We start from the raw sequence: 17,506 nt of genomic DNA, 5'->3' as shown, positions 1-17,506 counted from the left end.
ACATGAGAAAATCATTTAGGAGAATTAGATATTGATTATTATGACATGTTGTGTGAATCAAAAGAGGTGGGTTGAGTCATTGTAGTCCATTTGGACTAAATGGTGGTTTTGCAGAGTAGGTTAGTATTGTTTTGTGTGCAAGGATTGTTCCATTAGTGCAAATTAGTCAATTTGAAGGTGTTATCCGAGAGGTTAGGGGTGTTGTAGATACTCTAAGCTATAGGGAGGCATTGTGTTGTGTGATGGGTGTGTTCCCCATTTCCCCTCTCCATCTTCTGATGCCCCCACGAAGAAGCCGCCTAATGCTCCTATTTGAAGTTTGAAACGGTGTTTGGTAGACGACAAAGCAGTTGGTGGATGGTCGAAGTGTTCAATGGTCGAGTTTGAAGCTGGTGAAGATGGTGAAGCCAAGTTTTGACCCCATATTTACGGGTGTGGAAGATCTTGAGGATTGGATTGTGGATTTTGAGCTATGTCGAGTATGGTGCGGATACATATGAAGACATGGTCTATCTGGCCAAGATGAAGAGCAGAAGCTGGAGCTGGGCTTGTTGAAGCCAGCAAATTATGTGTCTGTTTTGCAGCCGTAGCGGAGTGTTCTTTGATCCGACCAAAGGCGGTTCCAATTGTTCAAAGTGTAGAGCCTTTTGAAGTAAGGCCTATGGTTAGTTATGCTCCTTGGAGGTTTCCAGTTTATGATGTGCCTATGCTGATGGTGGACGAGCTTGTCAACAAGGAGAAGCCCCATGTCGAAGTGAACCATGGTACAAAACTCGTTCAAAAGCGGTAGAAAATGTTGAGGTTCCAGAGTAGATTAAAGAGGTAAAACCGGTTCTTGTGGAAAGCTTGTATGAAAAGGTAGTAGAGTGTAGACAAGTTGCAAGTACCGAGGATTCAAAAGAGGATGAAGAAAGTGTGCAAAGCCATGCAAATAGTCAAGCATTTGTTGTTGGGATGTAGTCCAGGTGGCCGTGGGAAACCACCCTTACTCATATTTCTTTCACCAATCAATATAGGGATAGAAAGTGAGAGAGTTCACTAACTCTCTCACTTTCCTCTCCACTAACCCAATGTGCTGTGTATCATCTTTTTCCCCCCTTCTCCTTCCATCTTTTTCACACTCCTTCCCTCTCTTGCACCCTCAGCAAGCAACAGTGCTCATCAATTGGTATTAGAGCCTATGGACGGCGTAGTGGTGTGCTCCATGGCTAAGGAACTCGAGGCGTAGATCTGGATTCAAGAGAGCGGATCAGACAAAGATGGTGGTTGAGGAGTAAGAGGCCATGGAAGCTTGAGTGGAGCTTGGATTGAAGCTCAAATTTGTAGAAGCACGAGAACCCCCCATGAGGAAGCTCACCATTGACCAATCATTAGATTGTGTGTGAATCTAAAGCTTTGCACAGTCAGCCTGTGAATGAAGGCACTGGAAGCTCATGAGCAAAGGCAACGAGCAGGTTCCAAAATTGGGGTAAGCACTGGAGGCCGTGTGTAGGGGAGGTCTTGCAGCATTGGAATTAAGCGCTACAATTGGTACGTGAGCGGGTAGGTTGTACCGAGAAGGGAATCTTGAGCCCATCAATTGGTATCTTCTCAACTGGATAAGAGGGAGGCTGCAAGGGGAGTCGACCAGTTTGCAAAGGGCAGTGAGCAGTGCGAGCATGGGGAGTTTTGGAAGCAACACAGCAATTGAGAGTTTTGGGGAGTTTTGAGAGAGAGAGAGAGAGAGAGAGAGAGAGAGAGAGAGAGCAAAACAACAATTGCAAAATTCGGCTCCAAAATCAACATTGGCATCCCGTCTCCGGCTCCGGACTCTCCGATATTGAGTTCGATTTCTTTGGCTCCGACATCAACATCGACCTAGTTTCTCGGCATCGAGCCTACTTACTCTCGGCTTTCTGACATCGACTCTATTTGCTCTCAGTTTTTGAGATCGACACCACTTTCGGGCATTGAGAGAGAGATTGAGATAGAGAGCGAGTGAGCAAGTGAGAGAAAGAATTACAGACCGAGCGTTCTTTGGCGTACGCTCACGCGTACACACACTGATGTGTGCAAGCTCGAGCAAGTAAACCCGGACGTCATCCAGCATCGGCTCGAGTTCACTTTCTGACACCAATCCTACTCGGGCCATACGGCCTGACACTGGCTTTGAGCATAGGCATCTATGGCTATTCAGCTAGCCACTCTCGTCCGACGGCTCCGCATCGGCACATCAACAATTACTGCTCCGCATCGGCACATCGATTTTTGACACCATTTCTAGCGCACCGGCCAACATTCTTACACATTGTGGTGGATTCCTAGTAGATATTCGACCCAACACCGATTTCACACGGACGACTTTTTTCCACGATCAACAGTTGTGCTCATGCATGGGTGAGGTACCTCTACCATAGAGGAGTGACATTGGGCATCGACACCAAGCACACCGATCGCGTTGTACGCCACGATTTTTGGCTGGCTATTTGACTAGCATATGTTTGCTCGGTAGTGGAAATCGACACATAGTGACACCAACATGCAAGTTACAGGTTACAGGTTACAGGGAGTTTTTCAAGCTGTTCACACGTAGATTTTCCAGATTACCAGACACGGTGCTTTCATAGGTCAACAGATTCTCTGCGGACAAATGCGTTGACAGATGCATTTTGTTATGAGCACACCTAGTGCTATTGAGCTCTTTTGAGAGCTGATATCCTTGCAAGGATCACTTTTACTACATGCAACAGTTCTTGGCGCCTGTTTCAGTGCGATTTACTCATGTACATTGAGTTGCAAACACTACCCACTGTACTATGTGTGAAGCCAATTTTGGCTATTTTGGCAATTTTTCCCGGCAATTTTTGAGACTCGGACAGTCTACATTAGCCTTTTGGAGGGTCGATAGCGTGAGGTTTTCTTTGAGCTGGGATGTGCTCGAATGTTGAGACAACTTCGGTGATACAGGTAGCTAGAGATCCCCATTTATGGTACCCTCGCCATAGAATATGTATCTGGACGGATTTTTGTGCTTTTGACACCAAGTTGACGGTCACACAGCAGTGGTTTTGTGCAGTAGATGCCCAGTTAGTGTAGTTGGCACATCTATGCGTATTTTGAGTTGAGTTTTGACTCTTCATACAAGGAGAATTGCCGGATTTCCTTCCCGCGAGTCGTGACTTTCATTGTTGGAACCTTTGAGTATATTTCGGTTAAGATTTTGCTCTCGATACAAAGGTTACTCTGTCCAAATTTCTGCAACTTCTCGCCATAGTTTGGCACCTCTCAAACCTTCTTGTCAGCAACAATGGCTTCTTTTTCAAAAAAGGAGGAGTATTTCATTCGTAAGTTCAATGGCAGCAACTTCACCATGTGGAAAGAACGCATGAATGACGTTTTGACAAACAAAGGCCTATCAGAATCATTGAAAGAGCATGAAAAGGATGATGACTATACGCAAGATCAGTGGGAGCTTTTGGATGCAAGAGCCATGGCTCCGATACTTCTACATCTAGCCGAGTTAGTGTACTTCGCTATCATAGGGAAGACAACTACCAAGGAACTTTGGGATAGCTTATGCTCATCATGGGAAAGCAAAAGTGCATCCAACAAAGTTTTTCTCATGAAAAAGCTTATGAATCTCACCATGAAAAAGGTAGCACAGTTTCTGGTCACTTAAATGAGTTCAACTCCTTGTTCAATCATCTCACATCTTAGGGCTTTAAGGAGTTTGACGACAAACTCAAGTCTATATTCTTGTTATGCTCTCTACCTAGTTCATGGGACATGTTTTGCACGGCATTAGCAATTCCGCTCCATATGGCAAGTTAGTGTTCAATATTTTCACAGATACGTTGCTCACTGAAGAGATTCAACGTAAATCTCTCGACGGTTCTACTCATGGAGATGCTATATTGCTGGCAGTTCAATAAAGGCAAGAGGCCGTGACAGGAAATGCTCGTAGTCCTAGCAGACACAGGAACCCAAGTAGAGACTGCAGTGCTAGAAATGTCGAGTGTTACTATTACCACAAGAAGTGACATTACAAAAAGGATTGTCGGAGTTTCCTAAGAGATCAAAAAAACATGCAAAAGGATAATTCTGGCAAACACAAAAGTACAGTAAAGATAGAGGAGCTCAATGTGGTTGAGTCTCCCATATATGCCACTGCAGTAGAGGATGCTCCTTCTCCAGTGATGATCATTATACCCACAGATATTCATGCAAAGCTGACATAGATCCCTCAGATGTTATCATTTTCACTTCAGATCTCACTCTAGATGCTTTGGTTGCATGGGATGAGGGTTATGCACAGAATTAGATTCTTGATTCTGATGCAAGTTTTCATGTCACACCGCATAGAGAGTGGTTTTTCTCTTATGCATCCATGCATGGCATAGTCAAACTTGGTGATTCCTATGATGGATGCATATTGGCACTACTTTTGTGTTGCAGAATGTCAGACATGTGCCCAAGCTTATAAAGAGCTTGCTTTCTATAGGGAAATTGGATGATCTTGGCTACACTACAGTCTTAGTTAATCGTTCTTAGATGACCCGCAAGAACAACCTTATCATGATGAAAGTATGTAAAAATGGATTCCTGTACTCTATGTTTGTTTTGAGTGTTGATGAACACTCTATCTATGTTGCCAACATCCCGTCTACTGAGTTGTGGCATAGCCGCCTAGGGTATATTAGCCAAAAGGGAATGAAAACACTTCACCGTTTTGGCTACTTACTTGCGCTAGATTACATGGACTGTCCATTGTGTGAGCATTGCCTATATGGCAAACAAACTAGGTTGACATCTTTGCCATTGAACAAGAAACTAGGCGAACCCCTAGACTTAGTGCACAGTGATTTGTGCGGTCCACGCCACATAAAACTCTAGGGTGGGCAAACTACTTTCTCACGTTCATAGATGATTCTACCAAAAATGTGTGGGTGTATCTCCTTAAGCGTAAGGAGGAGGTACTTTTTACGTTCCAAAAATTCCCCGCCATGGTTGAGAACCAATCAAGAAAAAAGCTCAAAGCTTTTCGCACGGACAATGGTGGAGAATACGTCTCCACGGAGTTCAAGGATTTCTGCAATCAAAGAGGCATTCGTCGGCATTTTACTGCTCCATACATGCCTGCACAAAATGGGATAGCTGAAAGAATGAATCGCACGATTCAAGAGCAAGTTATCTCTATGATGTCTATGGCGAAGATTACTCCGGAGTTTTGGTGGGAATATGTTCTGAAAACAGTGCACATCATCAACAGGTCACCTAGTTCTCCTTTGAATTTTAAAATTCCATAGGAATTATGGACTGGGAAAGCGCCAAGCTATGAGCATTTACATGTATTTGGATGTGAGGCATATGCACATGTGCGCAAAGCACTTCGTTGCAAGTTAGATCCCAGGTCACACAAATGCATTATTATCGGCTATGGTACAAATGGAGAAATGGGCTATCATCTCTGGCACCCAAAATCCAACAAAGTCATTCGTAGCTCACACATGGTTTTCAATGAATCGAAAATGCACAAGCAGCCCATTAAAGAAGTTGAGTACAAACGCGTTCGTCTTGAGGATATAGAATCCGAACCAACTCAGTTCAGTAGTGTTGCACCTACTCCTCAAGTAAGATTGCTCTAAAGAGAGCAAAGTCCAGTTGTCAAGCACTGAGATGCTCTATAAGAGTATCACATGCACCCGAGCGTTTGAGCCAGGTATATACCACAGTTTGGTCACTGACAGTGGAGAGCCAACCTGCTACCAAAGAGGCTATACAAATGGACGATATCGTTAAGTGGGAGTAGGCTATGCAATCAGAATACAATTTGATTGTGGCTAATGAGACATGGTATTTGGTTGAATTACCAAACGGAAAAAATGCTTTACCTTGTAAGTGGGTATACAAGAAGAAGTATCCAATGGAAGATCCCGAGCCTAGGTACAAGGCTCGTCTAGTAACCAAGGGTTTCAAGCAGCAAAAAGGTGTGCATTTTGATGAGATATTCTCTCCAGTAGTCAAGATGACTACACTTCGCATTGTGCTTGGCTTGGTTGCTATCCAGGACATGGAACTTATCCAAATGGACATGAACATAGCATTTCTTCACAGGGATCTAGATGAAGATGTATACATGAAACAACCAGAGGGCTTTGAATGTGAAACCCAAAAGCCAACAAGGGTAGAAATGGTTTTTAGACTTAAAAAGGCACTCTATGGCCTCAAGCAAGGTTCAAGGCAGTGGTATAAAAAATTCAGCAAATTCATGCACTCTCACGGTTACATAAGAAGTCAAGAGGATCACTACATATACACAAAGAGGTTGAACGATGGTTCTTTAATAAGCACTCAGTTTTCCATGAAAGATTTGGGAAATGACAATCACTTTCTTGGTATACAAATCAAGAGTAATAGGCAACATGGAATTCTTAAATTATCTCAAGAAAAGTACATCCACAAAGTTTTGCAACGTTTTAGTATGCAAGGGGGGAAGTCACTGAGTACCCCAATGCAAGCATACTCCAAACTTAGCAAGCAAGATTCTCCCAAGACAATTGTTGAGAAAGAGGAAATGGCAAAAGTTCCATATTCTTTTGTATTTGGCAGTTTAATGTACGCTATGGTAGCCACAAGACCAGACATTGCACATGCAGTGGGAGTGGTTAGTCGGTACATGGCAAACCCTCGCAAGAAGCATTGGGAAGTGGTGGAGAAAATCCTCAAATACTTGAAGGGTATAGCTAGCAAGTGTTTACGCTTCAAAAATAGTGATGCATCTATTGTAGGTTACACGGATGCAGATTATGCGGGTTGCGTGGATCGTAGAAGATCCACATCTGGCTATGTGTTCATGTTTGCAGGAGCAGCTATCTCTTGGAGATCATGTCTCCAAGACTACACGTCTTCATCTACCACTGAGGTAGAATATGTTATTGCGTCTAACGCAAGCAAGGAAGCCATATGGTTAACTCGTCTAGTGGGAGATTTGGGCATTCACGAAGTTCCAGTACTGCATTGTGATAGTCAGAGTGCCATTTCTTTGGCAAAGTCCCCAGTGTTTCACTCAAAGTCAATACACATAAAGATCAGTTACCATGTCATACGAGATGCATTGGCTGGCAAGCGCATGAAGCTTGTCAAGGTTCACACTGACTACAACCCCGCAGATGCTCTCACGAAGAGCCTAGCCTTGGAGTGATTTACACATTGCATAGAACTTATGAATGTAGGATAAAGCCTAGGCAATGCTTCATCAACTTTTTATAGAATAACTATACTGATGGTACTATTGGCCACCATGACCTTCAAAAGGGAGGTTGCTGGGTTGTAGGCCAGGTGACCGTGGGAAACCACCTTTACTCATATTTCTTTCACTAATCAATATAGGGAGAGAAAGTGAGAGAGTTCATTAACTCTCTCACTTTCCTCTCCACTAACACACTATGTTGCGTATCATCTTCTTCCCCCTTCTCCTTCCATCTCTTGTACACTCCTTCCCTCTCTTGCAACCTTTGCAGCAGTGCTCATCATTTGTGGAGCAGCAAGCGGATGAAGATGCAGATACAGAGTCGGTATATGATGTCAGTGATGAAGAAGATACAAGCTCAAGTTTCTGGGAGAAGAGTGAAGAAGATCGAGCGGATGAGTCCACATCCTATGGCGAGGAAATAGAGTCTAACGAACCTAAGCTGGTAAAGGTAAAGCTACCTTATTATGTGCTTGATGATATGATGATAACCAATGTTCAAGACGAGAAGGGAACATAGCAAGCCATTGTGCTTAATGGAGACCAAGTGGAGGAGTCTATGCCCACCAATGGAGGCATGCAGGTAGAGATTGTGTAGATTCTTGTCGCAAGAGATGAAGTGGCCTTACGTATGGATGATGACCAAGAGGATGCAGTGTGGGGAGAGTTTCTCTCTACCTTAGCAGAGCATGATGTAGTGGTAAAAGAGGTGATTGAAGTACAAGCAGCTAAAGCTAGCAGGCACATGGAGTTGATTGACCTTGAAGAGCAGCTGGTTGCAGTAGGAGGGCTTGATGATGCTAGAATCGAGTGTATTGCCGGTGAGGAGGTCATGTTGCCGAAGATGGTGGAGATTCCGATGCAACAGTCATGTCAGTGGTGAATGAAGGAGGGTCCCAGACGGTGTATTTTCTTCCATTGAAGGTATGTGAGCTCTGGTTGATGAGTATGGTGGTAGATACTCGTCTGTAGTGGATGGTTCAATAGGTGCATTGGTCTATGGATGAGGCCTCCACCTTACATGGATGGGAGGGAGGGTCAGATATGTTGCCAGATCCTTTTTTTTGAATGATAGTATGCTTGGTGTTTCTTGGTATGTAGTGGTCAGTTTGTGGGTGAATGCAAGGAGTGCTAAAGGTAGGCCATTGAAAATCTATATGCATGGTGGGATATGTGATGGGGTGCAACACCATTGGATGCAGTTACAGATGGATGGAAAGCACCAATGGCAGGATTTTGATCCAGGAAGAAGCTATGTGATGCATGGGGGGAACAACCCACTTGAAGGTTTGGTAGTAGGATGCAATAAGATTATGTATATATCGTTTTGGTTTGTTGATAGTGTGTGCCAGGCTTTGCAGTTAGAAGTGGAATAAAGCTCTTCTATGGTTGAATATAAATGTTCAACTAGGGGGTGGGCAATGATGGTACAGCCAAAGTTGGTCGACCATAGAAAATGGCACAAGCAGGTATGTATAGCCTAGCAGATGCATGGCAAAGGCCAGGAGTAGCTACAAAGATCTTGAGCGAACATGTAGCAACGAATGTGTATGGCTGATGCGGTTCATAAGCCAAGAAGGGCTCCAGAAAGGTGCAATTTGTGTGGCAGATGAAAGAGGTTCAAGGTACAATCTTTTTACCTGGAAATGTAGAGTTTGAGTTTTTGAATGAACTGGTCCAAATGTCTCATCAAATGGAGCTACAAACCCCAAGATATTTGAGCTTGAAGATGTTGGTCTGTTCAGATCGTTGATCTGAGTCGTGGACGCCAAGCTACGATGGTTTGAAGTTTTGCGGGGGGGCCAGGTTTGTGCTAGTTTGACTACTTGGAAAAATGTGTCTGCAAGAGGTTTGCAGGGGTAGTGTGCAGTGTATGGAGCTAGCCAGAAGTTACTATGCATCTATTAGAGATAGGGATGCAAAGCTATAGCATATTGAAGTTGGCAATTGGGGACGACTTTGGAGGATCTGATGATTTTTGCTTTTTTTGGTGTGCATCGTTCGAGGCCATCGGTTAATCGAAGCACACAGCACACAGTTGGCATTTGGGACAAAAATGGAGGTTTTTTTTTTAGTTCCAAAAAGGGTTTTGCGGGGCAATTTCTCCCAAGCTGACAAGTGGCAAGTGGAAGAGCCCACATATGGGCGTAGGGCATGGGAGTTTGGGCTATAAGAGGTGAGCTGTGAGTGCCCTTGGGATGAAGTGAAGAGGGAACTCTCATCGTGGTTGGCTATAGTGATGCTGTCGTGGGCACTGCGCGGGGCAGCACTGTCGTGCAGTCGGTGGCTTTTGGTGGACGTTGGTGGCAGCCAATGGCCGGCCAGTGATGATGCCTTTGTGTGGTCCGGTTACACGCATTGATGATGTAGCATCCCATAAGGTCTCTATCCCATGGGCCAGTGCCCTCGAACGTTTTTGAAGCTAAGGGTAAACCCCCCCTCCCCCCCCCCCCCCCACATAGTGACCTCGCTAGTGCAATGGGGATGGGTCATGAGGGAGGTGGAAAGCAGTTCCTAGCCAAGACAGACAAAGTGGGCAGCCAAGAAAGCAATTCAAAGTGGACAAAGGACAAGGGGAGGAGTCATGTGGGCATGAGTGAGAGAGAGAATGGAAGCTTTCCGAGGTGGCGAGGCATGCAAAGGTTGTTAAAAATGGTAAGGCCAAGTGTAAGCAATGCTAAAAAAAGGACTCATAAAGAGCTGCACAAGTAAGAGAAGGCATTTTTTTGCTTTTTTGGATGCTCACCTCCTATAAGAGGAGTTTTTTCTAGCTGTAAAGTTTTTTTTGGGGGGGCGATTGAAGGAGTTTTTTGCTAAGGCGGCCATTAGAGCGAGATTAGGTTGCCTAGGGTTGTGTTGGCTTGGAGTTTGTTGTAAAGAGTTGTGTTGATGCTAGTAAAGCCATCATTGTTGTCTTCGTGCATCGATTCCCCTTTCTCTTCTCTGCTTGCGTGTTTGTGTTTTCGGGCGTGTGTCAGCATGTGCCCCTCCCCGAGGTTTGTTGTGCAAAGAGAGATAGAGAGAGGTTGTGTATGTGTGGGAGGTTGCGGGTTGAGCAGAGCGGAATGATTGGGTATGTTTGATGTGTTGCAAAGCGTGTGTGTGTGTATGGTCATGTGCAAGCGGTGGTTTGCTTGCGGATAGTATCGAGTTTTGAAGGTGAACTCTAATGGATTGGGGTGTTGTTTATACCTTAGGATATAGTGAGGCATTGTGTTGTGTTCTGGGTGTGTTCCCCTTTCCCCCTCTCCAACGTCCATGGCAACCAAAATTTGAATCCACTAAAATGGCTCAAACAAGTATTCAGGAAAAGGTTCAAGTACATAATTGACATCATTTACTTCCCAATCCAAGATGAAATTCTCTCCATCTTAAACTACCAATCTTTGAAGCCTCTCTCTCTCTCTCTCTCTCTCTCTCTCTCTCTCTCTCTCTCTCTCTCTTTAACTCTCTAATTTCATCTTCATCTACCATCAATAATGCCCTTCTCTTGAGCCCACATCCACGATTCAAGATAACAAGTGAGACTTGTCATATTTTGATATTCATAAAATCTTAATCTTGGTTTGATAGCTTGTAAAGTAAGATCATCAATAACCTTAATGAGGGGTCTTCAACCTATAAATAGGTTCCTCTCCTCTTTGTAAATCATCACTCACATAGCACCCCAACACTGTATGCATGAGGAGAGACTAAGTGTGGTTACCATAATGAGTTTCACATATTTGTGCACTATATTTTTTGATGCTACACCTTGCAAGTGAGAGAGACTGAGTATCATATCTCAAGATCACTAATGTACATGCTCTTCCACCATCAATAAAATCGAAGTTTGGGGCTTCGAGGCCATGATTTAGATTTCAAATCTTCCTCCATCCACTTATGCAATGCAATTTTGTGAATTCAAGGTGATTTTCATCTTTAAAGTTGTGTCACATGAGCTTGTTGTGAAAGTGTTTTAGTGTGTTTTTATTGTCTAATTCTTGTCCATTGTAAGAGGGTATGGTGATAAGAGGTCTCCCATAATCCTAAGACTATGTGTGTGTGATGGAAATGTTTAGCATTCACTAAGCATTGGTTTAGTCACTATACAAGCTTCATGATAGTGTCATAACAAACAATACAAGTTGCATACCAGGTATTGCACAAGCTCCATTTCTCTCTCTCTCTCTCTCTCTCTCTCTCTCTCTCTCTCTCTCTCTCTCTCTCTTTTCTCTACATCTTTCTTGCTCCATTTGATGCACATGTTTTTGTAAGATTGATTGTGTATTTTGTTGTGCCTCTTTTGGTTATGATGAAAACTCCATTGCATCCTAGCTCGCATCCCATAACTAGCTGGTGCCCCTTTTCTTGTTTGGGTTTAATTTGTTGTTGTTTTTTCTTATATTTGTGATTGCTCGAGCCCCAATTGGGTAGCATGGGAGCCTTGAGGAGAGTTAAGAGGTTTCTTCTGTTGTTGCCTACCCCAAAAAGCCTCACACCAGACGTGTACACCCAAGAGCTCATGCTCTCTCTCATCTTGTAACTCTACCACTTGAAACATAAGTGTGTGTGCGCATGCACTTTCAATAGCACACACTTTGCCTTCTTATGAAGCTCTGTGGGACGGGTGTCTAACCTCACTCCTATCTTATTGCAAACGTAGTGAGAACCACGAATAAATTGTCAATCCATGGGATGAAACTGATCCGACTAGTACATAGAGGCTTGGATGGCTATGATGGATGTGTGTGTGTGTGTGTGTGTGTGTGTGTGTGTGTGTGTGTGTGTGTGTGTGAGAGAGAGAGAGAGAGAGAGAGAGAGAGAGAGAGAGAGAGATCACCACCCCCTAGCTTTCCACCGTGATCAGACACCATACCTCTGTTCCCTATACCACCGCATGTCTATGACACCTACACGACCTAAGCCATTGTACTGTTGCCTTGCCAACCATCTTGCATGGTTCCTCTCTCACATGCTTTGATGTGGGGTGGGATCTTGGAAGGCGGGGAGGGGAGTGGGGTGGGGGCAAGTGAGGGAACGAGGGGCCATGCCGCCGCCGGAGGCGGCGCCACTTTACTATTTATAATACGAAACCAAAAAGTTACATAGGAAGCCATGCTCGTTCTGAGCCATGGCATGAAACAAGAGCCTTGTTACAACGACCGAACAAAAAAGCTAAAGCTTTTCACCAAAATTTAGCCAAACAAATAGAATAGCCTCCTTTTAGGTAGCCAAAAGAAGGGCTTTGTCAAAATGAGGCAGAAATATACAATGCCAAAGAGAAAATGTATGTACCCATATCGGCTATCAATTACAGCCTTGAATGACTTATATGCTGGCCACTCTTTGCTTGCTTTACATGAATTGGTTACTTCTCATGTGTCAACAAAAAACATGTACAATGTAGTTTAGATGCAGGGGCTATCGGCGGCTACAGAACCAGACAAGAAGAGCTGGAGCCCAGCCAATGCATGCCATCAATGGAATGAGAATCCTCAGCGCCGTCTTTGCCCGCGGCGTCGGATACGCCAACTCCAGAATTAGCAGCAGAATGAGAAAGGGCCAAATGATGCCCACCCAGAACACCCAATTCACCCAAAACACAACCTTTGCTGACACATCCCTTCCCATCCAGACGAGAACACCAGCCGTGACGAGCCCTGTTATCCCAATTGCAATCAAGAAGAATGGTAATGCTGACAGCATTATGAAGGTAGCCCACTTGCGAACCCGATATCCCCGCGAGATGTGCACAACGGTGGGATCGGAGGGCTTGTAAAATCCGAGGAATGCAGAGTTTGGCATATGCTCAGAGTAGTAGTCCTGTGCATCTCTGTGACGGGAGCCGGCACTGTATAAAATGGTGGCCGTTTGCGGCATGCCATGGCGATCGGTGAACACCACCGCCATGGTAACATTGTAGCAAGGATCGCAGAAGAGCCGGCAGAGACGGCCTTCTACATGTTTGCAACAAGAGCAAGTGCCACACTTGGAGCAGGGGCATTTACACACACTTGGAGATTGCGAGGAGCAAGTGTTGTTACAAGAGGTACAACAAAAGGGGCCATCGTTGCAAACAGCAGCAGATCCTGTGGGTGGACACAGAGAGCTACCATTGGAGGTCGGGCATAGTGCTGGGGAGAGCGCTTCGGTGCGGCTTTTCATCGCAGAGCAGGTCTCTGCCTTGGCATCGTCGACTTCGTCGCAAAAGCAAACAAGGTAGCAGCAGTGGCGGGAGGAAAGGTCGATCTGATGCACCGTCATGCGAGCAGGCACATAGTTGTAAGCGCGGGTAATGCTGGGGATGAAGACATGGGCCTCATATGCAAAAAACACGAGCAGGCCAACAGGAATGCACAGCATAAGGAAGCCCCATGTAACGCCAAAGCAGTCAGCCATGGCCGGAACATGGGATCAAGCCTGCTGGCTGCTGATGAAGAAGGGTATGTGTAGCAAGGGCTGTGTGTGTGTGGGGGGGGCAAGTTGCTTGCTCTGGAGGGGTATGTGTAGCAAGACCTGTGTGTGTTGCGCGTGCGTGCTTTTTGGGGGCGGGCAAGTCTAGCCTAGTAGAGTTGCTCTGGAGACGGCCTGTGGCTCTCCGAGATTCGGAGGAAGCCATGAAACGTCGCCTCAAGTCAAGTCGTAAAATGCTAATGTCAACGCCTGCACATCGTGAACTTTGAAGTTTGAAAAGTCTGTGTCCACACTCCGGCACTTGACAACGCTCGTTTGGGCTGTCACACAAGAGGTGGACATTACAAAATAATTAAAAGCCAGCTGGAGCTTGTCACTAACGCAAAACCCATCAAATGTTTTTGCACCTATGCTTTTTGCATGCCTACAACTTCAACACTGTTAGAAAAAAACCTGGGGTCCTAGTGTATTTTAACCGGTTGAAATTGTGAAATCCCGGTTAGATTTTGACTTTGCCTTTAAGAAAACTGAGAAATTTGCACAAGTTTTAGTGTAATTAACGGCAAAAGCTTCTAAGGTCTATAGAGCCTTCAATTTAAGCTAGGGTATTCATATGTGAGGATTTAGCTATATAATTTATTGCTCTCTGTGGGGAAGCTCGACATCTACAACATCTTCTCGTAAAGCATTGAGCAAACATAGAATCTATTATAGGCACTAGTATTGCCAACGGCCTTCGATCGCCTCTCTCTCTCTCTCTCTCTCTCTCTCTCTCTCTCTCTCTTCCTTCGCGGAGCCTGTTTTCCCTCTTTGAGTTACAAGTACCTTGGTAACTTTGTGTTGAAATTGAAGCTTACCTGGGGTTTCTCCTTTTGTTGAGATCATCCTTCCTACTGAGCGTAGTATATGTGCATAACTACCATTTGAAGAGGAATGTCATTGGCTACTGCGTGGATATATAGTCGCATGCATGTGGTGAAGAAAGTCTTAGTTTGTTTTTTTCCACCTACACTTGAAATGTTCGCTTGTTGTTCTAAAATACGTAACATGTGAAACACTTTGTTAAATAGCAGCATAATGCTCTCACCTACTTATATCTCCTCATATCTAATTTACGCTCAGTGGGATTGCAATATGACCCTAGAAAAGCTTGCGTCCATGACCATTTCTACTATCGCTCTTAGGATTGCTATGGATTAACGTACTGGCTTGCAAAAAAACCAAGAGTATCTTGTTAGTATATACTCAATGCTTGCACCTTAATATACATCTCGCCTTTATGTATGGTGCACATTTGTAAGGCCTTGCTATGAGGAGAAGCCATTTGTGCACACATCTTTGGCCAGATGCCACTCTCAATATCAGAAGTAATTGAGGTGGTTGTTGGGATAAAAGGTCACTATGGAGAGGCAGTTGAACGTATTTTTTTGCATATCTGTGTGTGTGTGTGTGTGTGTGTGTGTGTGAGAGAGAGAGAGAGAGAGACTTGATTTATGTGATTCAGAGGTCTATCCCAAGGTTTTGGTACATTTTAAACATGCTGGTGCAATATAATTTTTGAAATCTTGCACACATAATTTTTAGGTGGTGTGGGTCCCTAAATGTAGGTGTTGGCATATCTCTCTCATACACATTGGATGGACATGATCTAGGAGTAAAGTTTGCAATTTTGGCATGTTCTAGAGACGTTGATGATATCAAAATTGCACACAAATTTTGTTCTAGCAATCCATAGAAAAGTTAGCACATAAGAGTTATATCAAATTGATACTTACACTATGGAGCAATGCATATTGTGAGTGTTTGGGAATGTATGCCACTTGAAAATTTTCATTGGGATGTATTTAATCTTGCATTTGTGGATGCAAGTGTAGATTTTTATATGGATTTTTTGGTGATACAAATCAAAGTTACGTAAGAATTACATGTTCAATCTTACAGTTGCTATCCATACTTAATGAGTATATGCTTTGCACATGCTTCAAGTGGATGTTTCAGTGACTTGAGCATTGTGCGTGATCATGTGTATGCATTCGCTTATGCACTTTGGATGCTTTGTTATTGCTCTAGATATTGAGCATATTTTTATGCACTTATGGACACACACATTAAGCATATACACATTGGTTGATGCAGGTCATTGTAGTATATGCAATCTATGGTACTCTTAATGTGAACTTGACATTGGATGCCATATGGTTTGATGCCTCTCATGAGTGATTGAGGCCATTGTTTGGCATTGAAGCTTTTTTTAATAGGTTATAATACATTGCACTTGCAATTTGTTTGGTGCTTATTTATGTGCATATCATATTCACATTGGGAGTGATTACTTTATGATGTTTATACGAACTTAAAGGATATTTCCTAGTACACATGCTTTGGTGGCAATTTCACATTTATATGGCAGTTTTGGTCTTGAGTCTTTGCAACCTTTTGAGAGGATCCTTGTCATAAAATATAATATCTATTAGGGATTCACCACCCTAACAGTAGTTCAGTACGGGTACTACAGTGACACTCCATGCTACACTACAATACTGCACATAAGAATATTGAAGAACACCATGAATTAAGAAAAGAAGGTATTGTATTGCTCAATGATCATCATCAACACCCGATTACAAACAGAACAAAAGAAGTATGACTACAAAAACAAGTGTCTAGCGATCATCATGAACACACGATTACAAGCAGACAAAAGCAGTATGACTACAGAAAGAAGTGTCTAACTGCCCAACCGTCAAGACTGCCTCAAGAACTGATTTGCTCGTCCCAAAATAACCCAACAACTTATATCCACTTAAACACCAAACATTGGTGTAAATACACCCTTAAGGTTCAAGGTTCCAACCTTAATTACAAACAAAAAGTAAATAAACAGTCATTACTGAGACTAATATATAGGGCAGTAATACTTGGCACACCCAGTGGGCAATGTTTGCAAAACATTGTGAGAACCCACAAAACCCTTGACAAAAACTTGAAAACCAAAATGAAGTCTTGCTTTAAGTTTCTGCTCCTGAACACCTGTATCTTCAATAAGAGTTGTTCCTCCTAATTGTGCATCCACATGTACATCCACATCATTTCCAGTTTCAACCAATGTAACCTCAGCAATTGAATTTTTTGACATTGCTTCAACAATTTTCAATAATGGATCTTCAAGTTGCTGCTAATCACCTGTATTATCAATTTGTATAATTCCAATTGTATCTGCATCTAGAAATTCAACCTGAACTACATTCTGAACCTCATCCACTGTTGCAGTATCCATTTGCACACCCATTTGTACCTGCTTCTGCAACTGCCATACTGCTCCTTTAACTCATCATACTATCTTTGCAATATCAGAATCTCCTCTTTTGTGTCCTCCTCTATAAAAACTTGATAAGGTTTACTCACAACATCATACAGTTTGATCTTGATTTGTTCCCACACCCCTTTCATATATTCCATGACTTCATTTTTCATTTTGTCTATATCCCCTAAGCTGACATACCAACCATCCACATCCAACTCTTCATCTGACATTTGTCTGATCTTTCTTCAACCTTCCCGCAAGCTGCAACCCTTCTCAACAACACCCTATTGCTACTTTCCAAGGTAGCATTTACAGTAGACATTTCAGTTAACTGTAGAACCTGAAACCATCCATCCTTCCATTGAGAAATCTTGACTGAAGTTTTTTTCCTGGATGCCACCACCTGTTTATAAGAATCCAATTCTTGCTGCATGAATTCCTGAGTCCGAGTCAGCTCATGAACCTTCTTGTCCAAAACTTCTATGTCAGTCTGTGCCTTTTTATCCTTTAGAGCTCCTTCTTTAATCTATTTTAGTTCAGTATGAAAACCATCATTCTCTCTACTCAAGAATGCAAGG

The 17,506-nt window shown here is 43.5% G+C and overlaps 1 protein-coding gene across 1 annotated transcript; it reads right to left on the bottom strand.

The window, feature by feature from the left end:
* Nucleotides 1-12,240: 12,240 nt before the first annotated feature.
* Nucleotides 12,241-13,790, bottom strand: LOC147447570 (uncharacterized). Its single transcript, XM_086524360.1, has one exon. The coding sequence runs from the start codon at nt 13,607-13,609 to the stop codon at nt 12,632-12,634; it is 978 nt and encodes a 325-aa protein (XP_086380486.1). The 5' UTR covers nt 13,610-13,790; the 3' UTR covers nt 12,241-12,631.
* Nucleotides 13,791-17,506: the final 3,716 nt, after the last annotated feature.

Source organism: Adiantum capillus-veneris, chromosome 11 (assembly GCF_014529385.1).
Source record: "Adiantum capillus-veneris isolate H3 chromosome 11, ASM1452938v2, whole genome shotgun sequence".
NCBI classification, from domain to species: domain Eukaryota; kingdom Viridiplantae; phylum Streptophyta; class Polypodiopsida; order Polypodiales; family Pteridaceae; genus Adiantum; species Adiantum capillus-veneris.
This window is presented reverse-complemented; position numbering and strand designations above follow the sequence as displayed.